Raw genomic sequence first — 26,775 nt, forward strand, 5'->3', positions numbered from 1 at the left:
ATTTGCAAGAAGAGAAAATAAAAGTAGAACAGTCAAAAAGGAGAATCAAAGTAGGAACGAGAACACCGAAGAACAGACTGGGAGGCTGGGAGGGACAGCGGGGCCCTTCCGCAGCATCTGGGCGCTGGGGTGCTTTGCAAAACCGTAAAACCCAGGCCACTATTTGTTTCTACCAGAGGGTTCAGTAAGATCTCCAGCTATTTCCTGGGTTATGGGCTGCCTTTTGCCCTTTAATTAAAATCCTGAAAAAAAGAATCCTGGATAATCTGAACAGTGTTCTGATGAAGCCAACACCCCACTGCCCTCCCCCAGCAGGTCTCTTAAGTTTCGATTTAATGGGATTTTATTGTGTGCAAAAAATGACAAGGCTGCTTTTGAGGCTGGGATGGAAAATGAACGCTCAATCAGTTCCGAATGTCCCTTTGCTCTCCTTCAGCTCAGCAGGGCGGTTCATCCAGCTTTGATATTAAGCCCTCAGTGCAGTCCAAATTGCTCCCAGACCTGATTTCTCGAGTGTGGTTCAGAAAGGTGGAAGACTCGCCGCCCCAGGCACTGAGCAGCCTGGATTTCTGACGAAGTAACTCCGCTCTCCAAGGCCTGACCTTTGTCTCTCCTCTCTCTCTGCAGGGAAACTCCTTCTTCGTGATGACAAACTTTCTCAAGACAGAAGGCCAACAGCAGGGGAAATGTCCTGACGTAAGGAGGGGACCTGGTGTGGTGGTGGGGGGGGGGGGGTAAGAAGAGCTTCTGGAGGGGGCACAGGTCAGAGGAAGTTGATGGGCAGAGGCCATTTTCACACTGCGGTTCCCCTAAGGCTGGCCATTAAACCTGCTCCCTAGAACACAGAAACTCAAATGTGCATAAACGAGTCATCGAATTTCTCTTTTCTTCCTTCTGTCCTCAGGCCTGAGACCTAGCTGACCTCATTTTCTGAGGCCAGGAGGAAGCGCTGGTGGCTTTGCCCAGTTCTGCAGTCAGGCGCTGCTTGGACCAGGCCTCCTGCCCTCCAGCCCGGGAGGCTTTCCCTGAAAGTGGTACCTGGCTGCTTTGGCATCTGCTTTTTAGATTTTCATTTTTATTTCTTATTGACATGTAACTCAGATGCCATAAAGTCCTCCATTCTGAAGTGAAGCAATGAGGGGTTTTTCGTATTTTCACAATGTTGTACCACTACACCACGACCTAATTCTAGGACATTTTCATCACGCCAAAAAGCAGTCCTGTACTCATGAGCAGTCACTCCCATCCCCCGCCTCCCTCAGCCTCTGGCAAGCACTGATCTACTTTCTGTCTCTGTGGATTTGTCTATTCTGGGTATTTCGTATCATTGAGATCATACGATATGTGGCCTTTTGGGGCTTCTTTCCACTCGGCATCGCATTTTGAAGCATCGTCGTGTTGTAGCAGGTATCCGTGCCTCCTTCCTTTTTATGGCCATGTTATATTCATTTTATGAATGCACTACTATTTGTTTGTCCTGATGACTGTTTGGGTTGTTTCTACTTTTCGGCTGCTGTGAACATTTGTGTACAAGTTTTGGTGCGTACAGGGGCATGTGCTTTTCTGTGTATTGAGAGATCCATGCTGCTCCCTCCCCACTATCCTGTCCTTCTCCCTGCAGTTTCCCGCCAGGAGGACGACCTGTTCCTCTGACAAGAACTGTAAAGAGGGACGGATGGACCCACAGAGCAAAGGTATGTTCTGTTTCTTTTCTGGGATCCCGAGGGGGGAGGTGGTCTGGTACCCTGATGACATTCACAAAGCCCTAAAGTTCAAATCTTTAGCTTCTGGCTCTCAGCTGCCTTTTTCCCCCCTCACTAGGCCATGGGAGAGCCTATGTCTGTCCCATGCCTCTGCTCTGTCCCCAGAAGACTGGCTACTGTCTAGCAATGTGATCTAATTCCCTAGTGAATTAGATCAGCTCCTGCTCCTGCAGCTCCTGAAATCCTTCAGAATTAGCATCTTCGGGGTTCTCATTGACAAAAAAATCCGATGGCCCCCAGTGCCATCTGTGTATGCTGAGCTTTCCCCCACAAATTTCACCAAAGGCTGAGGAGTATGAATTACAGGCCCAGGGTGCCTAGGGCTGGTACCACCACTAACCTATAGTATTTCTGTATCCCTCGTTTTAACTTAAAGAGTCACATGACAAAAAAAAAAAAAAAAAAAAAAAAAACCACCACCAAAAAGATAAAGCCATCAGTGGTTACAACACACACACATACACAAAAAAGGCCTATGGATGTTACATTTTGTTCCATAAGAAGTGTGTGTTTGAGCTGGTACAGAGACCATTCAAACACAACTTACTATTTAATTTGCTGCTCGAGAATCTGCTAGTGACACGAACGCTCCAGAAGATATGCCATGTTCATTCTGTGGCTTTGCACACCCCTGATTCATGCTGTACACCCCTAAGGGACTCTGGTGCCCTCTTAGATGCCAAGTTCTAGTCCACGTATGCCAGGCAAGAGAACACACCCTGCTCAGCTCTTCTCTCAGCATTTTTTCTTGCAAAGAAACCAAAAAAGCCAACAGAATCCACAATCTCTCTGCCTTCTCTCTGAATCTTTTTTTTTAAAAAGCTTATTGTCCGATGTGCGCTTTGCTTGGGTTGCCTTATGTAAGTTGATGGTTCAAATGGGGTTTCGTGGAAGCTGAAACTGCTTGGGTTGAAAAGGATAAATAAAGAGTCTCTTGCTTGAGTTTAGTTCATGACGCACCCATGGTTTTCATACCTGTGCTTCCTGGTCCCTTGGCCCTCCCCACCTCCACACCAGGGATCCAGACCGGAAGGTGTGTAGTATATAAAGAAAGGCTGAAGACCTGTGAAGTCTCCGCCTGGTGTCCCGTCGAGGAAGTGGGAGAGCCCCCCCGGTGAGCTGCGGGGATGGGGGGAGATGGGGTGGCCCTGATCATTGAGCAGATGAAAAGTCCTGGGTCCTATTGACTCGGCACACCAGTGGTCTCCGAGAAGGCCATGCTGATTGTTAAAAATACTGCAATAATTCTGTACTGACTGGTATATGACTATTACCCTGAGCACCCCTGGGTAACCCTGGGCCCCTGGCTGTCCCAGCACCTTACAAAGCACCTCTGGAGCCCTCCTCGAGCAGTACAGCAGGTCCCACTCTGACTGGTCGGTGTCCATACTGAGCGATTAAGGATGGAAAGGTGGCAGGAAGGGAGGGAAGAAAGGAAAAAGGAAGAAAGGGGAAGTGAAGGGGAGAGGAAAGAGGAGGAAAGAGTAAGGGAGGGAGGGAGAGAAGTTTTCTTAAATGAAGTGGTCACAGTGACATACAGATTCGTGGAGCCTTTTTGTTGATTCTTCTGTTTAACACACAAAGTCAGACCCAGAAAGCAGAACTTGATGTTAAATCTCAGAAACCACAGAGATTGGTACTTTCAGCAGAAGAACAGAGAGACCTGGATTCAAATTCTGACTCTAACACTTCCTCACTGTGTGACCTTGAGCAAGCAGTTTAACCTTTCTGAGCTTCATTTCCCTTATTTCTAAAATGAGGATAAATAGTTGCCCCCACTCACAGGGCTCTCTTGAGAATTAAATGAGATGATACTTGTACCTCAAAAGTAAAGTGAGCCCCATGCCTGGTTTATAGTAAGTGTTGTATAACGGCACGAACACACTCGCACACAAATGATCTGCCCCTGGAAGTGTGGTGGTTCTAGACCAGCACTGTGCAATGGAACTTTCTGCAATGGTGAAAATGTTCTGTACCTGCACTGTCCAATATGGTAGCCACTAGGTACAAGTGGCCATTGGGCACTTTAAAATGTGGTGACTGCAACTGAGCAACTGAATTTTTAATATAAGTTCAATTTTAATAGTCACACATGCCTAGGGGATATCATACAGGAGAACACAGCTCTAAATGAATGTGACTCAAAACCACACCATCGGCATCTTTGGGGCAAAGAGAAAATTGCCCCAAAATGACTTTTTAGAAGGTCCAGGCAAAGGCTTCCCTTGTCAGGGTGGGAAGTGTTTGGCAGTGTCAGCCTGTCCAGTCCTCAATCATTAATGGCACTACCCAGGTTTATTTCTAGGTCAGAGAAGTTTCTTTTTCACGGAAAGAATTGCCCAGGGCCTGAGGGAACTATCAGTTCAAGGCAAGAGGCCTCTTGATTGCCTGTAGTTTTCGTTGGGGTCCGTTATCAAAGGAACGAGACTGAGACAAAGTGAAAGTTATGCAAAGCCTTATTCTATGCCAAGCATTAGAAGTTGGACTGACCCGCCAGGGAAACAAGACTGAGATAAAGTGAAAGTTATGTAGAGCTTTATTCTATGCCAAGCATTAGAAGTCAGACTGACCCGCCAGGGCCGCCTCCAAAGAGAGCGACCACCCCTTCCCGATCTCACAGGTTGGTTTTATAGGGCATAACCACAGACCTAAGGTACGTGGCTTCTATTGTTAAGGCGTTTACTCCCGGAATCGATACCCGGAACCATACCAGGAACTATTGGGGCATTTATTCCCGGAATGAAGTCCGTGGATGTAAACAACAATATGGCTACCTAGGCAATATAGAGTTGCTCTGGATAAGCAGGCCCTAATAGTTAAACAGGTTTTAACATTAAATTGGCCCTAACAGTTTTCAGTCGCCAACTTACTCATCAGAGAAATACTAGGCATCTCCAAAGTACAGGTCCTGGGACTGCACAGTTTGCTTGTTGTTTTTATTTAATTTAATTTATTTACTTATTTGACAGAGAGAGATCACAGGTAGGCAGAGAGGCAGGCAGAGAGAGAGGAAGGGAAGCAGGCTCTCCACCGAGCAGAGAGCCCAATGCGGGACTCGATCCCAGGACCCTGAGATCATGACCTGAGCCGAAGGCAGCAGCTTAACCCACTGAGCCACCCAGGCACCCCTGGACTGCACAGTTTTATATGACCTTGGGCAAGAATCCCCTGAACTTTAGTTTCCTTGTATGTTACGCAAAGGGATTACTAAAATGATTCATTTAATTATTCAGTCAACACATCCAATACCATATAGGAGGTATTAGATATTTATTCTATATGTAACTATGCACAAGAGAACTGTGCTAAAAATACAAGCAGACCCAGACAGAGAGTAGATCCCAAGCCTCTTGCAGTCTAATCGGAGGTAAGCCATGTGCACAGAGAACTATAATTCAAGGAAGAAAGTTAAAAATATCAAAAGAGAGGAATAAAGGGTTTTGATCTTTCAAGTTTCAAGTCCTCTTATTCTTAGAATGTTGCCCCAGAAGCATGGGATTTAGAATGTTCTAAAGGTAAACGGTCTAGCATGTGGTAGGTATCTGTGTAAATAAGATTTTTTTAATGCAAATTTCAGAAATACAACTTAAACTGGCTTCAGGAAAAAAGACAATGTTATTATTTTTTAAAATTTCTGGGGCACCTAGGTGCTCAGTGGGTTAAAGCCTCTGCCTTTGGCTCAGGTCATGATCCCAGGGTCCTGGGATTGAGCCCCACATTGGGCTCTGTGCTTAGTGGCGAGCCTACTTCTTCCCCCACCCCCACCTGCCTCTCTGCCTACTTGTGATCTCTGTCTATCAAATAAGTAAAGAAAATCTTTAAAAATAAAATAAAATAAAATTTCTGTAAATGAGGAGTCCTGAAGTATTACCTTCAGATAAGGCTTGATCCAGGCTTCAAATAAAAATGATGTCATTAAGATTCTTTTTCTTTCTGTTTCTTCCAATCCCCAGCCCCATCCCACCCCCCATCCCCTACCCCCAGTTATTCTTTCTTCTGTTTTGGCTTTCCTCACACTGTGGTCCAGGAAACTCCAGGTTTACACTGTCTTTACTACTAGCAATCCTAAAGAAAATGAGTTTTTCTTTTTCCAGTATTTCCTACAAAAGTCCTAAAATGTTTTCATTGGCTTAAATCACATGAAAATCTATCAACCAATTACTATAGCCATGAAAGGACAGGGTTATTGTGTTTAGCCAGCTCTGGGTCACGAGTCCACCCTGGGGTCTATAAATGTCCAGAAAATGGACACCTCCCCACCAAAACCTCTGGGCTGTGAGTGGAAAAGACCTGGCTATCTCAAAGGAAGAAAACTGAGGCGCTTCTAACAGAGGGAAAGGATGCTGGACAGGCAAAACCTATAGTGTTCTCTATAGTTATATCCTAAATAGAGGCAAAGCTGGGCTCTGGCAATTCTGGAATAAAAAGCAGATCATTTTTGGTGCCCCTTTCCAAATACCTCCATCCTTTCCTGGTGCTACTCCCATTATATATATCTGCCACCCACTCAGGCCTGCCAACAATAAGGTACCAGCTGTAACTCTATCCACAGCCAATTCTCTCCATCTTTAGCAGACTGTCAACTGCATAAAGACAAAAACCTTGACTATCTTGTTCATCACTATATTCCCAGTGCCCAGCCCCATGCCCAGGCCAATAAATATTTGTCAAATGAATGAATCAATGGGTTGTGAATGGACCTTCCTAAAGTCGAAAATTTGGGCTCCTCTAACTCATGGGGAATTTATGCTACCCAGTGCCTATCAACCTATGACTGATAGAGCCAACTATACATGTAGAAAGAATCCAAACCTATAGGGAAAGATACAAACAGGGGGCTGCTGAAGCTGGCTTATACTGACTCTGAGCCAATTATGCTCATCCCCTCCCAACTCCAAGTTCAGTGATACCCACTAGTGGCTTGAGATCAGCCATGATGGGGGTGCTTACACTAATTAGTAAATACTACATGTCAGAGTTTTTCTTCCCTCCTAGAGACCTGGCTGTTAACCATTTACCAGTACATCACCACACATCCTAAACACACAATTACATCAGAGTGTGAGAAGGGTTAGAGTAAATGCCACGGGGGTCTCAGGAAGAGAGACATTCTTCCTCTTTTTTAGATTTTTAGGATAATTTTGCCTACTAGACTATATTTCTCTTTACTCATTGCAATGACCCCAGCCAGAAACCGGAAGCCCGTGGTCCCATTGGCCCACTGATCCCCATTTCGCCTCTCTCTCAGGCCCGCGCTCTTGAACAGTGCCGAAAACTTCACTGTGCTCATCAAGAATAACATCGACTTTCCTGGCCACAACTACACCACGTAAGTGCCCAGAATGTCTGGCCATTAGCCACTACTGCTGTGTAGTGAATTATGCCAAAATTTAGAAGCTTAACAACCAATATTTATTGTCTCCTGCAGTTTCTGGGGGTAAGGAATGTGGGAATGACTTCTATGGATGGTTCTGATTCAGGATCTCTCAGGTTGCAGTCAAGCTGTCAGTGGGGACTGCAGTCATCTCTAGCTTGACTGAGACCAGAAACTTCTTCCAAGCTCCCTCACCTGGTTGTCAGCAGGAGGTTCAGTTCCTCACCGTACGGACCTCCACCAGGACTGCTTGAGTGTCCTTGGGAATGGTGTCTGGCTTCCCTCAGAGCAAGTGATCTAAGAGGGACAGACAACAAGCCAGCAAGACAGTAAACAAGATGGAAGCCACGGGCTTTTATGACTTAAGCCTGGAAGTGATACACCATCACTTCTGCCACATGCTAACGGTCGCACAGATGGACACTGCGCAGGGTGGGAGGGGACCACACAAGGGTGTGAATCCCAGGGGCTGAGGCTCCTCGGGGCCCCTCATGGAACCCAGCCACAAACTGGGTCACTCCCATGAAGGAGATGGGTCTCAGTTTTCAAAAATATGTTTGCTTGCTTGCTTCTCATGCAGGAGAAACATCTTGCCAGGTATAAACATCACTTGTACCTTTCACAAGACTCAGAATCCACAGTGTCCCATTTTCCGACTGGGAGAAATTTTCCAAGAAACAGGAGATAATTTTTCAGAAGTGGCAATTCAGGTTGGTGGTGTCTTTGGACGGCGAGGGTTTGAGTTGGGGGATGGAAGATGTCAAATGGCCAAGAGGCTGGGCCCCTGGGTCCTAGTTACAGGGCTCCCTTTACTGAGCATTCAGTACATCCCTGCATGGTGCCAAGGCCTTAACCTGCATCACCACACCTAATCCCACAACAAGCCTGTGAGTGACATCCCTGGGGCAGTAGTTCCTGTGGCTGCTCTAACAACCCACCATGATCTCAGTGGCTTAAAACAACACACATTTTCTTTTATACTTCTGGTGGTCAGAAGTCCAAAATCAGTTTCACAAATCAAAATCAAGGTATCGGCGGGGCCAAGCACCCTCCAGAGGCTCCACAGGAGAATCCATTTCCTGGCCTTTTCCACCTTCTAGAGCTAAACGCTTGCAGCCCCTTCTCCCAGCTTCAAAGCCAGCTGCATAGCATCTTGCGCCAGTGGTCACATTGACTTATTCTGTGCCAAATCTCCCTCTGCCTTCCTCTTACAAAGCTACTGGTCTTTTTCAGAGAGAGCATTTATAGAAGGAAACATGTAGGGCCCATCTGGATAATCCAAGATAATTTCCCCATCTCAGGATCCTTAAGTTCATCACATCTGCAGTCCCTTGTGCCATATAAAATACTATATCCGAAGATGCCGAGGGTTGGGACCTGGGATTAGGAATACCACTGGGAGTTATTATTCAGGCCACCACACTTGGGTTAGTCAAGATTCTCCCAGCTGCACCTTATAGACATCCAACTCAAATGATGTAAGCAAAGAATCAATCAAGAAACATTTTGGGGGTGCCTAGGTGGCTCAGTGGGTTAAGCCTCTGCCTTTGGCTCAGGTCACGGTCTCAGGGTCCTGGGATCAAGCCCCGCATCATGCTCTCTGCTCAGCGGGGAGTCTGCTTCTTCCTCTCTGTCTCTGCCTGCCTCTCTGCCTACTTGTGATCTCTGTCAAATAAATAAATAAAATCCTTAAAAAAAAAGAAGAACGAAACATTTTGGGGGCAAAAAGAAACCAAACTCAATTAGCTTAATAGAAAAAAAAAAAAAAAAGAACCATGTATTATTAACTCATGTTAAGACACACCAAGGGAAATGGATCTTCTTGTACACCCAAAACATTTTCATACCTCAGTTTTCTTTTCTTTTTTTTGTTTAAAGATTTTATTTATTTATTTGACAGAGAGAGATTACAAGTAGGCAGAGAGGCAGGCAGAGAGAGAGAGGAGGAAGCAGGCTCCCTGCTGAGCAGAGAGTCCGATGCGGTACTCGATCCCAGGACCCTGAGATCATGACCTGAGCCGAAGGCAGCGGCTTAACCCACTGAGCCACCCAGGCGCCTCTTAAAGATTTTATTTATTTGTTTGTTTTAGAGAGGGAGCATCCCATCTTGGGAGTTTTCTTATTTTCTTCTGCTTTTTCCCTCTTCCTGGAATGGCCTTGCCCCAGACACAGCCTTAGCTGTCTTCCTCAGCTGCTTCCAATATTTGCTCAAATATAAGCTCAGTGAAGCTTTCCCTTACCACTACCTTTTTTTTTTTTTTTTTTAAAGATTTTATTTATTTATTTGACAGAGAGAGATCACAAGTAGGCAGAGAGGCAGGCAGAGAGGAGGAAGCAGGCTCCCTGCTGAGCAGAGAGCCCAATGCGGGACTCGATCCCAGGACTCCGAGATCATGACCTGAGCCGAAGGCAGCGGCCTAACCCACTGAGCCACCCAGGCGCCCCACCTTACCACTACCTTTAAAATGACAATTTCAGGGCACCTGGGTGGCTCAGTAGGTTGAGCATCCAACTCTTGATTTTAGCTCAGGTCATGATCTCAGGGTTGTGAGATCAAGCCCCGCCTCGGGCTCTGCATTGGGCATGGAGCCTGCTTAAGACTCTCTCTCTCCTCCCCCACACCCCGAATAAAACCTTACAATGATAATTTCAATTTCTACCCCTATCCCAGCAGGCACTATGGCCCTTGTCAGGTTTATTTTTATCCCCAGCACCTAGCACTACCTGACATAGTATATATTTTATATATCCATTTGTTTGTTGTCTGTCTTCCCTGACTAGAACATAAGTTCCATGAGGACAGGCATCTTTGGACTTTTTTGTTAATTTTTGTGTATTGCTCAGCATAGTGGGTACTCAATAAATATTTGTTGACTGAATGAAGCATGTGATAGCAGCAGGCATGGCTGCATCTAGAAACTCAAATGATGTCATTAGGAATCTGACTCCTTTCATCCCTTTGCTGTTTCCTTAATGGTGATGTCACTCATAGGCAGACTACTCGTATGTAAAGGCAAAGCCACCAAAGTCCTACAACTGTGCTGTCTGATACGGTAGCCACTAGTCACATGAAGCTATTTAAATTAAACTAATTGAAATGAAGTGAAATATTTATCTCCTCTGTTATACTAGCCACGTTTCAAGCACTTAACAGTCACATGTGGCCAGTGGCTACTTTACTGCACAGCATGAATAGAGAATATTTCCATCACTGCAGAAGATTCTGCTGGACAATGCTGCTCTGGATTGTCGTGGTCTCTGGCTAGTGGTCCCAAACCACAGATGACCTCTTTTTTAATGGTTCTGGCAAAATGTCTCAGAGAGGACTCTGATGGGTCTATCTTGGGCCACATACCTATTCCTGAACCAGTCACCAGGTCCAGAGGAACACACAGACCTTACTGGCCAGGTTAGTTCATGTTGCCTCTCCTGGAGCTGGGACAGGGGACAATCCCATTCAAACCACTCAGCTGAGAGAAACATTACCTAAAGAAAATTCCAGGCACTTTTACCAGGAGGACAGGATGCTGAGTGACAGAAACTTCAGATGTTTACAATAATAAGCCGAGTACTTAGCTTCATGCCAACAAATGACTATTGTGATTATTCTGTATTTCCCCTTTCTCCAAGTCAGAGTCTGCTTGCTACTCATCTTTTTATCCCTAGATTCTAGCATACTTGAAAATACCACCTTTCATCAATGCAAAGAACATACTTTTTTCCACATTTTAATATTTCTGATATCAGAAAGTGCTTTCGATTGACAGAATTTCAGTTTAATTCATAGCATTTCTGAGAGGAACATAAAAATAAAACTATGCATCTGATAAGCAATGGTGTCTAAGAACCAGTGAAATAAGATAGTCAGTGCTCACAACATGTTTGTAGGAAGAAAGAGGTACCAAGTAGAGGTAAGAGATTAAGAAATTCCTTAGAGGGACGCCTGGGTGGCTCAGTTAGTTAAGCAACTGCCTTCAGCTCAGGTCATGATCCTGGAGTCCTGGGATTGAGTCCCGCATCAGACTTCCTACTCAGTGGGAGTCTGCTTTTCCCTCTGACCCTGCCCCCTTCTCATGCTCTTTCTCTCTAATTCTCTCTCTCTCAAATAAATAAATAAAATCTTTTAAAAAAGAGAGATTCCTTAGAAGTTCAGAAAAGAGAAGGATCACCTTGAATTGAGGGGGATGGGGTAGCTGAACGGATAAGGAAAGATGTAAGTTGAGTCTTGGAGGAGGAAGATGATGATTTAGCTAGAGAGATGGTAGGAGAAATATTTGAATGGGAGAAAAGATAAGGACTGAGACCGAAAAGTCAAATGTACCCAGCAATTCCACTCTTAAGTACATACCCAAGAGAAGTGAACCACATGTCCACACAAAAATTCATACATTATGTGTTCACAGAAGCATTATCGATAATAGCTGAAAGGAGGAGACAATCCAAATGTCTAACAGATAAACCAATTGTAGTCTATCCACACAATGGAATTGTCTTCCATCATAAGACAGAATGAAGTACAGATATGGGCTACAATATGAGTGAACTTTAAAAATATTATGCTAAGGGCCGTCTGGGTGGCTCATTCAGTTAAGCCTCCAACTCTTGTTTGCAGCTCAGGTCATGACATCAGAGTCCTGGGATGGAGCCCCGCACTGGGCTCTGTCTCAGCACAGAGTCTGCTTGTCCTTCTCCCTCTGTTCCTCCTCTAGCTCATGCTCTCTCTCTCTCTCTCTCTCTCTCAAGTCTTTAAAATAAGTAAAATAAAATCTTAAAAAAAATACCTCATGCTAAGTGGGAGCACCTGGGTGGCTCAGTCAATTGGGCATCTGACTCTTGATCTTGGCTCAGGCCTTGATCTCAGGGTTGTGAGTTCAGGCCCCACACTGGGCATGGAGCCTACTTAAAAAAATAAATAAATAAAAATTAAAATATCGTGCTAAGTAAAAGAAGTCAGCCATAAAAGATCACATATGATTTCATTCATATGAAAGTTCAGAATAAGCAACTCTATAGAGACAGAAAGTAAATTAGTGGTTGTTTAGGGCTTATAGGAGGGGTGGAAAGGGCATTGATGAAGGTTTAGGGGTTTTTGGAGGCAACGAAACTATAAAATTTGGAAAGTGACAGTCACACATATATGTGAATATACTAAAAACAGTTGAATTATACACTTGAATACACTTGCACAAATTGTATGTGAACTATATCTTAAAGCTGTTTTAAAAAAATGAAATGAAGGGCGCCTGGGTGGCTCAGTGGGTTAAGCCGCTGCCTTCGGCTCAGGTCATGATCTCAGGGTCCTGGGATCGAGTCCCGCATCGGGCTCTCTGCTCAGCAGGGAGCCTGCTTCCCTCTCTCTCTCTCTCTCTGCCTGCCTCTCTGCCTAGTTGTGATCTCTCTCTGTTAAATAAATAAATAAAATCTTTAAAAAAAAAAAAATGAAATGAAGCGACAGCGATGCAAGATGGCAGCCACCATGCGCTCAGGAGTAAATGTCCCTCGCAATTTCTGACTGTTGGAAGAACTGGAAGAAGGCCAGAAAGGAGTGGGAGATGGCACAGTTAGCTGGGGTCTAGAAGATGACGAAGGCATGACACTTACAAGATGGATAGGGATGATAACTGGGCCTCTAATAAATAAATGAATAAATAAATAAATAAAACTGGGCCTCTGTCAAATAAATAAATGAAAACTGAATATACAACCTTAAAATAGAATGTGGACCTAAATACCCAGAAGCAGCCCCCTTTGTTTTGTTTTGTTTTTTTAAAGATTTTATTTATTTGACAGACAGATCACAAGTAGGCAGAGAGGCAGGCAGAGAGAAAGAAGGGAGGAAGCAGGCTCCCCACTGAGCAGAGAGCCCGATGCAGGGCTCGATTCCAGGACCCTGAGATCATGACCTGAGCCGAAGGCAGAGGTTTTAGCCCACTGAGCCACCCAAGTGCCCCATATCCCCCTTTGTAAGATATGTAACAAAAATTAATATGAATGGTGTTAATAGTTCTATTGGAGTGGTAGACCCAAGAGCTGTATCAGTGCTAGCAAAATGGCAGAATTCATGTAGCATCAAAGTTGTCCTGTGAGAGCTCCGGCGCCTAATAATGTCTAAAGAAAACATGAAACTCCCTCAGCCACTTGAAGGACAGTGTTACAGCAATTAATCAAAAAAGAGAAACCACAGGCCCTCCCCTCTCCCCCATTCGATTTAAGCAGTCATTTTCCACAGTAGTATATTTTCTAGATACGTCTTGTAGACCTCAAAGTACTGGAAAGGAAGCTCCCATTCAAAGGCAATTTATCTTAAGATAACTATAAATGATACTAATTTTTTGTCCATTTGAAATATATAAGTTGTGCTATAAAAAAAGAAAAATGAGGGGCACCTGGTGGCTCAGCGGGTTAAAGCTTCTGCCTTCGGCTCAGGTCATGATCCCAGGGCCTGGGATCGAGCCCCACATTGGGCTCTCTGCTCTGCGGGGAGCCTGCTTCCCCATCCCCCCCTCTGCCTGCCTCTCTGCCTACTTGTGATCTCTCTGTCAAATAAATAAATAAAGTCTTTAAGAAAAAGAAAAATGAAATGAAAATGCCAATTGTGTTGAGGGGTAAGTGTGGATAGGGTGAAATAAGAGATTTCACCAGGGGAGTGTTAGGAGGTAAAACAGAAAAGAGATGTGATGGGGCTCCCTGAATTCCCAGTGTAACAAGCTTCAACTTAAACTTTAATGGGGTGGGAGGGTGGAGGAAGCCATTCAAGGTGTTAGATTATGTAAGAGATTTACTGAAAGTTGTATTTTAGGAAAATAAATACGAGGGCGTGTCCCAGATGGGAGGGCGAGCAGGGAGATGCGTTTGCAGCCACGCGTGTGTGTTAGATGGGGCTGAGCTATGGCTCTGAAACTTCAATCTGTGTTTCCCTCTAAAAACAAAAAACAAAAAACAAAAAACAAAACCATAGTGACCATCCCTAGGCAGGGAGAGGTCTGGTGGCTGCATCCCACGTGCAGCAGGACTTAAGGACTGTCTCCTTGTCCTTCCCCAGGGAGGGATCATGGGCATTGAGATCTACTGGGACTGCAACCTGGACAGTTGGTTCCATCGCTGCCGCCCAAAATACACCTTCCGTCGCCTTGATGACAAGACCACCAATGAGTCCTTGTACCCTGGCTACAACTTCAGGTAACAGTGCCCAGAAACCTCCGGGCCCTGCTGAATTGCATCTCCAGCAGTGAGTGAGAATTAATTTTGGTTCCCAAGGCAACAAGATGAATGCATAAAGCTTCCTCTAAGAACTAGGTGTAACTGGATTTTTGTATGAATTTTTTTTCTTTTTAATTATTAAAGTGATAAACCCTCTTTGTAAAACAGAAACAAAATTGGGGAAACAGAGAAGAACGTAGAGAAAAGGATATAAATCACCCATAATTCCTCAACCCTGCGATAATCAAAAATAATCAAAGATAGCTGTTGAATTTTCCTTCCTTTAACTAATTCTTTCATGAGGCTTCTATGAGAGCAGATCACATGTATGACCCGGTATTCTGTGTTTGTGTGTGTTTTGCCATTCCCTGGGTCATTCAGAATTCCTCGTGATCATCATGTTAATTATCCCATTGTGTGAGCATAATGGTAACAAGAGGCACCACTTAGGGTGTGTCTTTTATATACCAGGCCCTCAAAGTCATCACCTCTCCACCTCACATCAACCCTGGAACGTGGATATTATTGTTTCCAGGTAGAGCTGAGAAAGGTGAAATGATTTGCTCAGGACCCCCAGCTAACAGTGGCCCCATAACCTAGGTCACTCTGAACCCCAAACCCACATGCTTTTCCTCCCATCGCATGGTTTTCTTGCCTGTTCCTCCATTACTGGACATTTGGGGTGCTTCCTGGTTTTCTATTACAAATAATTCTACACCACACATTTGTGCACATAAATGTGTGCACATAGTTCCAGATTGTTTCCTTAGGATGAATTTCTAGAACTAGAATTACTGGATCAAAGATGAGTAACATTTTTTCATACACTTTAATTTTTTCCTATGCCTATATTTTTCATTTCTCAGGTTTATAGTCAGTTCTTTCTCAAAGCCATCCATTACGGTTTCAGTGAGGTCTTTTCTGACCTTATGGATCCTATTCCTTCTGTGTGTCCTACTGTATAACCCCTTTCACACTGACCTATTATCTGCAGTGACCTGGGTGGGCTTTCTTCTTCCAAGGCTTTGAAGTATTTGTTGGTGAGTTTCAGCAGGAAAGGTATTGTGCAAAGTTCTGTGTGTGCCAGGCGTGCGGAGGCATTCTCGGGGCCGATTATATAATGCTGCAGTCTGCAGGACTATATGGCATCTATCAATTATCAACCAGTTTTTGGTTTAATTTCTGGGTACTGGATGTCTTCACCCTGCTAAAACTATCCTATCCCTGCTCCCTCCCTGGGTAGGGCTCCCACCTCAGCTCCCTGACACTTCTAGGGTAAGGCTGGAGCTCCCCAGATACAGAGCTGGTTGGGGTCCTCCTATGGGACAGATTCCAGACTCCAGACTCCAAACATGGCTCCAGTTCCCACTCCCCACTCATTCTAGCACCTAGAAAATGTTCTTCCTTGTTCTGAGCTCAGCAATACATCAATATGACTTTTAAAAATATACCTTATCTTGCATTTCTTTGTGTGCAGTGGGAGGTGGTGGGTGTCCCAGCGCCAGCACTCAGGCTGCCACTTTGATTGGAAGTCCTTTCGGTAAGAACATCTTCAAGACGCCTGAGGCCACACTGCTGCCCCACCTGCAGCCTTGCCTGACTTTTAAGGTTCTTTGTAGTGTACCTTGTACACTGCTTACTTCTGGACTTCCACCTTGTAAGAGCTGACCAGACTCCTGGTGCATCTTCACCACTGAAACTGGTTGGTGCTGGTTTGGTGCTGACCTTATTTTTGTTTTGACCCTCTGCGCAGTTACGCTTCTGCTCCTAACTTTTCCCCAGTAGTGATCCTATGCCATCCTAATTTCGTTTTTGTGTTACCTCCTGTGACTGGGTCATTTTTTCAGCCTGTTGCTACAACTCTGCCTCAGCACTAACATGGCCTTTAAGTTTGAGCTTCCATGAGATCTCCTTGCTTGTGGATACCAGGCAGGTTTCGGCGGTTGTAATTATGGCTGATTCTTTTGTGCTGTTCGGTTCCAGATACAAAGTAGGCTTATGCTGTTCCCTTTCTGAAAAGAGTTGCCCACTACATCCCTAGAATAATGGCTTTACAATCACTTTGCCTACGGGGCCAGTAGGAAATTGATATTGGTGCTCCTTATTTATTCATTCATCAAATATAAACCAAAGAAAAAATATATTGTTCTGTCAATGGGTATACATTGGTAAACAAAACGGACAAAGTTACTGCTTAGCTTATATTCTAGTAGGACATGAGTGTAAGTCAATATAACATATAAGACAAAAATGTAAGTAAATTAAGAACTCCAACAAGGCAACATCATTGGTCATTAGGGAAAGGCAAATTTAAACCACAATGAGAAACACCTACATATACCCCTCAGAATAGGTAAAATTTTTTAAAAGGCTGGCAATTCCAACAGCTGACAAGGAGGAGAAGCAACTGGAACTCTCCTATTTCCCAGTGGGAGTGTAAGATGGTACAACCACATTAGAGAACCGTTGGGAAGTCTCTTATAAAGTTAAATGTACATCTGTCCTCTAATCCAGAAACCCCACCCTTAGGTAGAGAAAGGAAACATAGATCCGCACAAAGATCTGTACGTGAATATTCACAACAGCCTTCATCATCATTACCAAAACCCAGAAACAACCCAAATGTCCAACAGGTGACTAAAGAAATAAGTTGTAGTGTATTTATGCAGTAAAGCGCTAGTTAGAATAAACGAACATGCTTGCACATGCAACAACATAGAGGAATCCCACCGACGTTATATTGAGTGAAAGGAGCTAGACTGAAACGAGCCATACTGCATGACGGCATTTATATGAAATACAGGAATAGGAAAAACAACTTCCCTGTGATGATAAAAGACACCAGTGGGTGCTGCTCTGGGGAGTGCAGGATGGGGGAGGCAAAATAGAAACTGGAAAGGAGCCCAGGAGAGTTTTCAGAGGCGATGGAATGTTCTAGATCTTGATGGGGTATAGGTTATACAGTATATTCACTTGTCAAAACTCACTGAATCAACTCTTAGGACTTGTGTGCCTTATTATATGTAAACCATACCTCAATACTGCCAACAGCTCCAATAAGACCATTTCAGATGATGACAAATGCTGGGAAGAAAATCAAACAAGATACTGTACTGCAAGGCTGGGGCGGAGTGGGGGGTGGATGGAGGAAGCGACTAGAGAAGGGCCTCTCCAAGCAGAGGGTAGGACCCCGTAAATATCAGGTGCTTTTCTGGGGCCTGTGCTTTCCTAGTTAGGAAGAGAGACTGCACAGACAGGAGCCCCTGTTAGGGGAATTGCCTTGGAAAACTTAGTTTTTGCCTCTCTGAATACCTTATTAATACCAGTAATGGGGCGCCTGGGTGGCTCAGTGGGTTAAGCCGCTGCCTTCGGCTCAGGTCATGATCTCAGGGTCCTGGGATCGAGTCCCGCATCGGGCTCTCTGCTGAGCAGGGAGCCTGCTTCCTTCTCTCACTCTCTATCTGCCTGCCTCTCTGCCTACTTGTGATCTCTGTCTGTCAAATAAATAAAATCTTTAAAAAAAAAAAAAAAAAAAAAAAAATACCAGTATTAACAGTGTAGACCAGCGGTTCTCAAAGTGCAATGCCCAGAATCGGAATCACATGTTGGGAACGTGTTAGAAATGCACATTCGCAGGCTCTGCCTGGACCTGCTGAATCAGACACCCTGGGGACCCTCACAAGCCCCCCATATGAGAGCCTCTCAGGTGTGAGGCCCACCTATCTAGAACCTCTGCACTCAACACGTAGTCCTGGAACCCGCAGCCTGGCCTCACCTGGGAGCCTGTTATAATGCAGAATCTCAGCCCTCACTCTTGAACTGAATCAAAATCTGCATTGGAGCAAGATTCCCAGGAGATTCCTATGCACACTGATGTCTGAGGAGCACTAGTCTAGACTAGATCATCTAGCACCCCAAACATACTTCCTCCTTAGAGGTTTCACCCGACTACATTTTGTCTCTACAACCAGGCTACCAGTTTCCTGGGGGAGTGCGTAAAATCAGGCAGCTTCTTAATCTGTACATTGAAGTGTAGGCAAAAGTGCCTGTGTGTGTGCACACACACATTCACCACTTCCTAACACTTCTGCTCACATTCCTACTGACTTCTGGAGGGGATCGGCGCAAGCAAATGGGTCTCTTTACATTTTACCCAAAGCAGCACCATAAACTGGCAGGCGGCCTTCAACTGTGTCTATTTTTGTTTATTTGTTTTTTGCCTATACAATGTTTTGAAAGTTGAGACATTCTACGTAAAAATCTGGACTTCTTATTTTTCTCAAAAATTTTAACTATTTGGCGGCGGGGGCGGGGGGGGGGGGGACTAAGCCATTTGAGAACTCCAGATTCATATCCCACACAGCAGCACTCTGTTGGAGGGATCAGTGGTTCCCTTTAGAGGGTGTGTGCGTGCGTGCGTGTGTGTGTGTGTGTGTTTGCTGTGGTCCCCACCACTCCATTTTGCCTAATACCTGGCCTGCATCACTCATTTCTGTCACCTGCCTGGCCTCTATAGGCGTTTGAGTTTGAGACCCTTGACTAAAGGCTAGCTGAGATCAAGACACAGGATGCTTTTTGCCTCCTCTGGGTCAGTGGAGTTTCAGTCAGGGCCCAGAAAGCAGCTCCTAGTTGAGGTAACGTTTTGATATCCCCTGCTGCTCTACTGAACAGACTTATGGCCATTAGCAAGAAGAGACAATTGGATCAGTGGGCCCCTGACTGCCTTCACAGGCTGGGTTTTGTTTTTTGTTTTTGTTTTTGTTTTTGTTTTTAAGCAGTTTGCAGAAGCATGCAGGGCAATGTCCCAAACAGAAGTTAGCAAATGTCTTTTGAGTCACTGAGGTAAGCCCAAGAACACTGGCTCCTGGAGAGATCTGAGTTTTCTGAAGAACCGAGATGGTTATGATGTTAATGTTCTTTTAGAACAACACGTTAGAGCATTTGTTGTCTAGAATGAGCCAGAAGCAATCTTTGGCCAGAAATAAATTGTCAAGTTCTGATGGATAACTGGACAGGTTATTTGCAAACAGCCACAAGAGAGAGAGAGAGAGAGAGAGAGAGAGAGAAGGGAATTATAGGTTATATGAGTTTTATAAAAAAAAACAGAACTTCCTAAAACATAGGAAGTTGAAGAAGTTGATCCCATTACAAAATTTTGTCCTTTACCAAAATATCCATGGCAAAAGGTCCTTATTTGACAAACATGTCCCGTTTATTTACAGGATATATGAAGCAGGGCAGGCCCACACTGCAGGCCCAACGCACTTCTCTGGTTCAGAGTGGGCGTCTGCCCATGTCGGTCTCCGGGGCCCGCTGTAACACATGACCGCAAACCTGGTACCTTAAAACAACAGAAGCATATTCTCTCACAGCTCTAGAGGCCATTAGTCTAAAATTAAGTCAGCAGGGACACAGTCTCTGAGGTTTCTAGGGTCAGATCCTTCCTTGCCCCTCCCAGTCTCCTTTGGTTCCCCATGTTCCTTGGCTTGAAGCCGCATCACTCCAATGTCTGCCTCTGTCTTTATGTGGGCTTCTCCTCTGTGTTTCTGTTTCAACTCTCTTCTCCTTTCTCTTATAAAGAGACCAGTCACTGGATCCACCCTAAATCCAGGATGATCTCATCTTAAGATCCTTCATCGCATCTGCAAAGACCCTATTCCAAATAAGATCGTACTCACAGGTACAGGGGTTAGGCACTTGGACCTATCTTCTTGGGGAGCCGTTATTCAAAACATTACAGTGTCCCCAAAACATTCTGCTCACGGCCTAGTGTTCCTCAGAGTATAGACCACTGGCCACGTGCACCAGATCCACCTGGAACATTTCCAGAAACATCTCAGACCTTCTGAAACCACCGTCTGGGGGATGAGGCCCAGGAATTGACCTTTGAACACACTTCCCAAGCGATTCTTATCCTTAGTTCAAGAACCACTGTCCCAAGACCCTTTGCTTTGTGTATTCAAAAAGAAATCACTCAGTACAGCAGCAGAAGAAAGAACGGTCATGGACTGGGAACAATCAGAGGCAAGGAAATCAAAACCCCTCTGGCCAGAAATAGGTGTTGAAGCAACTAAGAATATCTAATGGATCTCAACATCCCATTTTGAGAGTTAAAAAAAAAAAACCTGAGTTTCAAATGCTCCAGACTGGATTCTGGCAGAGCATCTGTCTTCTGTTTTCTTCTCTCTCCACACCTGTAAATAGACTGCGAATTAAGAACTCAGAAAGAAAATATCTTACCTAAAAACAATCTCTGAAAGGTGGTAAGGGGGAGGGACAGATTGAAAAGGCTTGTGTTATGTGGTTTAAGCCTTCCTAATTATCCATGAAAACAAAACATTCTGCTCTTCCTGACTGTAACACTGGTGAGAGCTGTGTCTTTGGGGGCGATGGTGATTTGTGCCTGAGTCTTAATTTATAAAGGTGGCTGAGTAATGACATGGAGAGGTCACTGATATGGAAAGAAGTTTATTCTTACATTTCCAAAGAGGAGGGGCACACCATGCCACAGAGGGCCAAAGGGGAAGCACCGGGGTTGGTCAGGAGATGGAAGGATCAGGGAAAAGCAGGGCCCAGAACCTTCATTGTGTTTTCCATGGGACAGGCAATGCAGGACAGGGCAACAGCCTAGGACTGGCCTGCTTAAGTAATGTGGGCATGCTCCTGGCCACAGGAGCAGTCTCCCTCTATAGGTACCTGGTCCTGAGTGACCTGGCACAGGGGAAATATTGGCTTGGTGTGTGAGGGTTAGAGAGAGGAGGTGGTTGGGGATATGGATATGGGATTGGCCAGAGGGTCTGTAACATGATTTTCAGGCGCTTGCCAAAGCTGGGTTACAGGGAAGATGTCAACAGTCGCGGCTGTTAGTTTGCCCCTGGTGATAAAAATGTAAATGGACAAATACAGAATCTAAGAAAATGTAATTAGAGCAGATGGCTGAAGGGCAACTAGGTCCAATCCGGCCATTACTAACTAGGATCCCCACCCCACTCTGTTCTAGAAGCCAAACCCGTTTTGGCTTATTTGCATGACTTCTTAAGAAATCACTGAATTTAGGGGCGCCTGCATGGCTCAGTGGGTTAAAGCCTCTGGCTTCGGCTCAGGTCATGATCCCAGGGACTGGGATGGAGCCCCACATCGGGCTCTCTGCTCCGCAGGGAGCCTGCCTCCTCCTCTCTCTCTGCCTGCCTCTCTGCCTACTTGTGATCTCTGTCAAGTAAATAAAATCTTAAAAAAAAAAAAAATAAGAAAGAAATCCTTGAATTTACCTAAAACTTTTTTTTTTTAATTTGTCCACTTGTTGTTAATACTGTATTGGTTAAAAATTGTTCGTTTTCATCTTAAATGGGAAGCAGATTTGGTATCACTGTGTGATGGAGGAAGAAGAGGCAACGTGGGAAGAGGTGCTTCGGTTCCAAGAGAGTAATTTGTGGGTTTGGATTATGTTCTTCCCTCTGCCAACTGCAGCAGAGCTAGAAGATGAACAAGGAAGACTCGCTCGGCTCCTGTTTTGGGTTTTCCTTTCATGAAATACCAGCACGTTCAGACAGATCTTTATATACAAGGATCCTTCTCCTCCTACAGATACGCCAAGTACTACAAGGAAAACAACGTTGAAAAACGAACTCTGATAAAAGTCTTCGGGATCCGTTTTGACATTCTGGTTTTTGGCACCGTAAGTCTCTGCTGCCAGCCACTGGCGCCTCCATTCCTGGGACTGTCCTAATTATTGCTGTAGTGCCTCAAGGGGTGAATGTTTCGGTCATAGTCATTAACTGGCACTGTGTATCTTGCCTGTGGGATAAAAGGGGGAAGAAATGTCTTTGGGGTCCTGTCCATGAAGAAGTCATCTAATGAGTACAAGAGTGTGAGTGGGGAAAAAAACTGGATATCCAACTTTTAAAATACTCTGATGCTTAAAAAGAGAGAGGGAAAGAAAGAAATCCTTTTGCAAAATACTTTATAAGTAACAGAATCCAACTCAGATAGGCTTAGAGAAAAAAAAATATTTTTTTTAATCTCACACAGGTGAAAAATCGAGGGGCAGTTTTCAGGCTTCAGGCATTGCTGGATCCAGATGTTCAAACAACATCCTTAGGAATCTGCCTCTCTCCATTCCTTACATCTATTCTCCTTTGTTTTGGCACCATCCTTAGCTGGCCATGTCTACAGGATGGTTTCAGGCAGCTCCTTATATCTTACTGGCCCAACATTCTCAGTAAAAAAGAGAACATCTCTTTGCTAAAAGATTTGGCAAAGGATTCAGGCAGATGCCATTGGCTCTGACTGGCCCAATATGGGCCAGATGCCCTGTGCTGAACTAATCACTATGTTTAGGTCATACCATACTCTCAACGGCCGGTCGTGGCCCTGCCCTGAACCAGCCCCTTGACCTCAAACTATATGGACCAAGTATGGACAGAGATGGTTCTCCAAAGGAAAATGGGGGTGTTGTCTCCACCCCCACAAGAAGGAGGAAGGAGATGCTGGGCATGCAAAAATCCACAGATGCCCAGCTTGTCCTTGTCCAAAACTGTATTATTTATGTTATATGTTATGTCATATGGTGGTAAGCAACACAAGAGTCAATGAGATAGAAGCTGAGAGGATGGAAAGATCATTGAGAAGAAAAACCACGAGGACACCTAAGGGAAGAGTGTGCACACATTCCTTCCCTCTGCTTCCAAGGTAATCTCAAACCACTTTTAGGGAAAACTTGTCTGAAACTCTCACCTTGTTTGGAAAAATAACTAACTCAGTGTGTGGGTTCCACTGTTCTTTGTTTAAAAGTCATGTTTTCGAGCACATCCCAGAAGGCAAGAACAGGATGAACAGTATACCTATTTTCAGTGTGCAGTCCCTGTTGCTGTGACCACAGACTCCCTCCTCTGCTGGAGCTGACAGTTACACGGTAGAGCAAAAGAGCACTGCTCTGAATGTCAACCAAGTCACCTTCCCATTTGTTTTCAGGGAGGAAAATTTAACATTATCCAGCTGGCAGTTTACGTTGGCTCAGTCCTCTCCTACTTTGGTCTGGTAAGGAATTCTCCTTCCACACTTTAGGAAAGCAATTTGGCAGAAAGGAATCTCACTAACATGGCACTGATTTGGGTTTTTCCCAGGTCACTGTGATCATCGACTTGCTCATCTGCACTTACTCAAGCGCATGCTGTCGATCCCACATTTATCCCTCTTTCAAGTGCTGTAAATACTGTGCAGTCAATGAATACTACTACAGGAAGAAGGGGGAGCTCATTGTGGAGCCAAAGCGGGTAAGCCTCATTGCATCAGCAGGTGCCGAATAACCCAGAGAGTCCGTCGGATCACTGAGAAACATGCAAAAATAAGGCCCAAATCACAGTTGTAAGCCCACGGTGGACGAGACTCTAGACTCTACCCTGATCCACCACCTCTCAGGTGAACGCTTTGGTCTTAAGGAAGAACAGAAACAAAAATGAAGAGGCAAGATAGAGGGAGAACAAATGTTGATGTTCTAGAACTTGTCAATTTTGTCCAATTTATTAAATTGGTACAGCCAAAAAAAAAAAAAAGCAACTTTGGAGAACAATTTGGCAGGACCTAATAACATTGAGGTGAGACACACTTTACAGCCTGGCATTTCCACTTCTCCATACCTACCCTCAAGGAAGAGCATCTCCCCAATGTCCAACTCGCGGACGGTGAAAGAAACCGTGACCAGCCCATAGCAAGGAGCGCCAGGCACTGGTTTAAAACAATACATGGCAAATTAAGAGCAAACGTCTGTAGAGCACTTCAAAGTGCTTTATATATATTAATTCATTGGCTCTTTACAACAACCTATAAATAGGTGCTACTGTCACCTTTCTAAAGATGAGGAGACTGAGGTGCAGGAGAATTAAATAATTTGCCTGCGGTCATCCAGCTAGTAGGTGGGGGAGCTGGAATTCCAACTCCAATTCCAGCAGGCTGGTTTCAGAATTCATCTTCATAACCTCTATGTTACAGGTACTGGCATGATCAAATACCCAAAACGTGTGGTTGAAAGGAAAAAAACCAAACTATAGAACAATATATATGGTGTGGTATATAGGTTAAAAAGACTACACATATGAATTCATCCTATGAATTTTCTACATGTACATTACAAGTATAAATACATATAATCATATAAATACATACATTCTATACGTTTTATATATGTCCTATATAGTTTATACATTTATTACACATACACATGAACAGGTGTAAGGAAGATAATATATGCATATAAAAAGCTACTGGACACACACAAAAGTGACAACAGTGATTCCTTCTGCGAAGGAGCCTAGGATGGGAGACAAGTCAGATGGAATTTGAGCTCATCTGAATTGTTTTGATTTAATTTGGCTTCTACTAAGCAGGTCCTCTACACTTGATTCCATGATTTCCCCTAATCAAGGAGAAATCTCCAGTACTTCAAACAACAAAGGGGATTTCTTTGTCTTTCCCTCCTAAGAACATTACTGTCCTTTCTCAGCAGCCTGAAGGCACAATTCACTGGCCACTTGGACATGTATTACACAATTTGAAATGAAAGCTCATTTTTGCAACTAAAAATAATTACCATTTCATGGCCCAAGATGGGATGAAATTAAACAAAAATATAAATTATTTAAGTTGCAACAGTAAAATTTTCAGGAGATACTTGATGTAGAGTTACTGAAATTGAGGGAACATAACAGAGGACTTTTACATAGCACATGGGAGACCTAAAATCATCAGGGAGGAAGCTGTGGAGACTCTGAGCCCACATATTAAGGTGCATAGGATTCTACTGCTGAGTCACCTTGGGACCCAGAAATCATTCATTCTTGGCTAGTAAGAGTTTTGGTCAGCTTCTAACAGTTTGTCATTTGGTAAATACCAATAACACTTGCCTTTAGACCTGTTCAGGTATGTGACTGTTGACAATTCTGTACAAAAATGGGTAAAATTTTTAACTCTCTTTTCCTAGACATTAAAATATGTGTCCTTTGTGGATGAACCCCACATCAGGATGGTGGACCAGCATCTACTTGGGGAAAGTCTACAAAATGTCGAAGGTGAAAACATCCCAGTAAGTTAAAACATTTAGTCTTTTTTTTTTCTTTTCTTTAAAGAAAATATAAAGGGTTCCTGGGTGACTCAGTCAGTTAAGCATCGGCCTTCAGCTCAGGTCATGATCTCAGGGTCCTGGGATCAAGCCCTACATCGGGCTCCCTGCTCAGCACACAGTCTGCTTCTCCCTCTCTCTCTGCTCCTCACCCCACTATCGTGCTCTTTCTCTCTCACTGTCAAATGAATAAATTAAATCTTTAAAATAAATAAATAAAAATATAGCTACAAAGTTGTATAAATCACAATTGATGAATTTTAACACAGTAAACACATTTAACCCAGAATATTAGCAGAAGCCCTTTGCACGCCTCCACCCAATCACTACTTTCCCTCAAACATCATCATTATTCTTTATCCAAAAGTTAGCTTTATCTCTTCCAGGATTTTCTAAAATTTGACTCCTGTATGTACTCACTATATACTCTGTGGAGTGTTGGACTCCTTTCACTCAGTATTGTTTTTGTGAGCCATCCATGACACTGCATATAGGAATAGTTCATTCTCATTGTATAACTTCCATTTTATAAACATCCAATTTATTTATTCCTTCTGTTGTTGATGGACATTTGGGTAGCTTTCAATTTGGAGCGCATATGCAGTAAAGCTGCCATGGTAAACATATGGTGCCTACAAGTGGACCTGCCGAGTCAGAAGGCCGGCGGCATATGACACTATCAGACCATTCTCTAAAGGGGGTGTTTTCATTCCCGCTCTCCGCAGCAGCTTCGATTGTGGGATTGTATAATTTCTGCAGCTGCCATAATAAATCACTGCAAACTAAGTAGCTGAAAACAACATAAATTCATTCTCTCACAATTCTGGAGGCTGGCAGTCTAAAACCAACGTGTTGGTAGGGCTTCTGAGGGCCCTAAAGAGCAATCCTTCTTTGCCGCTTCCAGCTCCTGGTGTTCGTTACACCTGCTAGGACCTCTGGTACAATGTTGATTAGAAGTGGTCATAGCAAACGTCTTTTTGTCTCATTCCTTATCTCAGGAAGAAAGCTTTCCATATTTCACTCTAGTATCTGCTGTAGGATTTTTGTTTTTGTTTTTTTAAGATTTTATTTATTTGACAGAGAGAGAGACAGTGAGAGAGAGAACACAAGTAGGGGGAATGGGAGAGGGCGAAGCAGGCTTCCTGCCAAGCAGGGAGCCTGATGTGGAGCTTGATTCCAGGACCCTGGGATCATGACCTCAGCCAAAGACAAACACTTAACAACTGAGCCACCAAGGTGCTCCTGCTGTAGAATTTTAAAGAATGCTTTACTGGATTGAGAAAAGTCCCCTCCATTCTTAGTTTGCTAAGAATTTTTGTTATAAA

General features: G+C 44.2%; 2 protein-coding genes across 4 annotated transcripts in view; one reads left to right on the top strand and one right to left on the bottom strand.

The window, feature by feature from the left end:
* IFT81 (intraflagellar transport 81) overlaps window positions 1–26,775 on the bottom strand; it is a 196,933-nt gene that overhangs the window by 138,399 nt on the left and 31,759 nt on the right. The window contains exon 1 of one of the 3 annotated variants that reach the window (XM_059140884.1): window positions 20,463–20,511. The exons of 1 other annotated variant lie outside the window; for it this stretch is intronic. The gene's annotated coding sequence lies outside the window, so the exon portion shown is untranslated. Of the gene's footprint in view, window positions 1–7,332; window positions 7,721–20,462; window positions 20,512–26,775 lie in introns of those variants that run through there. One more of the 3 variants, XM_059140882.1, reaches the window with a different exon arrangement.
* P2RX7 (purinergic receptor P2X 7) overlaps window positions 1–26,775 on the top strand; it is a 49,528-nt gene that overhangs the window by 18,323 nt on the left and 4,430 nt on the right. Inside the window, exons 3-12 of the mRNA XM_059140890.1 lie at window positions 628–696; window positions 1,622–1,694; window positions 2,781–2,877; window positions 7,012–7,092; window positions 7,718–7,847; window positions 14,180–14,316; window positions 21,922–22,012; window positions 23,308–23,373; window positions 23,460–23,609; window positions 25,313–25,414. Of these exons, the coding sequence (XP_058996873.1) occupies window positions 628–696; window positions 1,622–1,694; window positions 2,781–2,877; window positions 7,012–7,092; window positions 7,718–7,847; window positions 14,180–14,316; window positions 21,922–22,012; window positions 23,308–23,373; window positions 23,460–23,609; window positions 25,313–25,414 (996 nt within the window). The remainder of the gene's footprint in view (window positions 1–627; window positions 697–1,621; window positions 1,695–2,780; window positions 2,878–7,011; window positions 7,093–7,717; window positions 7,848–14,179; window positions 14,317–21,921; window positions 22,013–23,307; window positions 23,374–23,459; window positions 23,610–25,312; window positions 25,415–26,775) is intronic.

Source organism: Mustela lutreola, chromosome 11 (assembly GCF_030435805.1).
Source record: "Mustela lutreola isolate mMusLut2 chromosome 11, mMusLut2.pri, whole genome shotgun sequence".
In the NCBI taxonomy this organism is placed as follows: Eukaryota; Metazoa; Chordata; class Mammalia; order Carnivora; family Mustelidae; genus Mustela; species Mustela lutreola.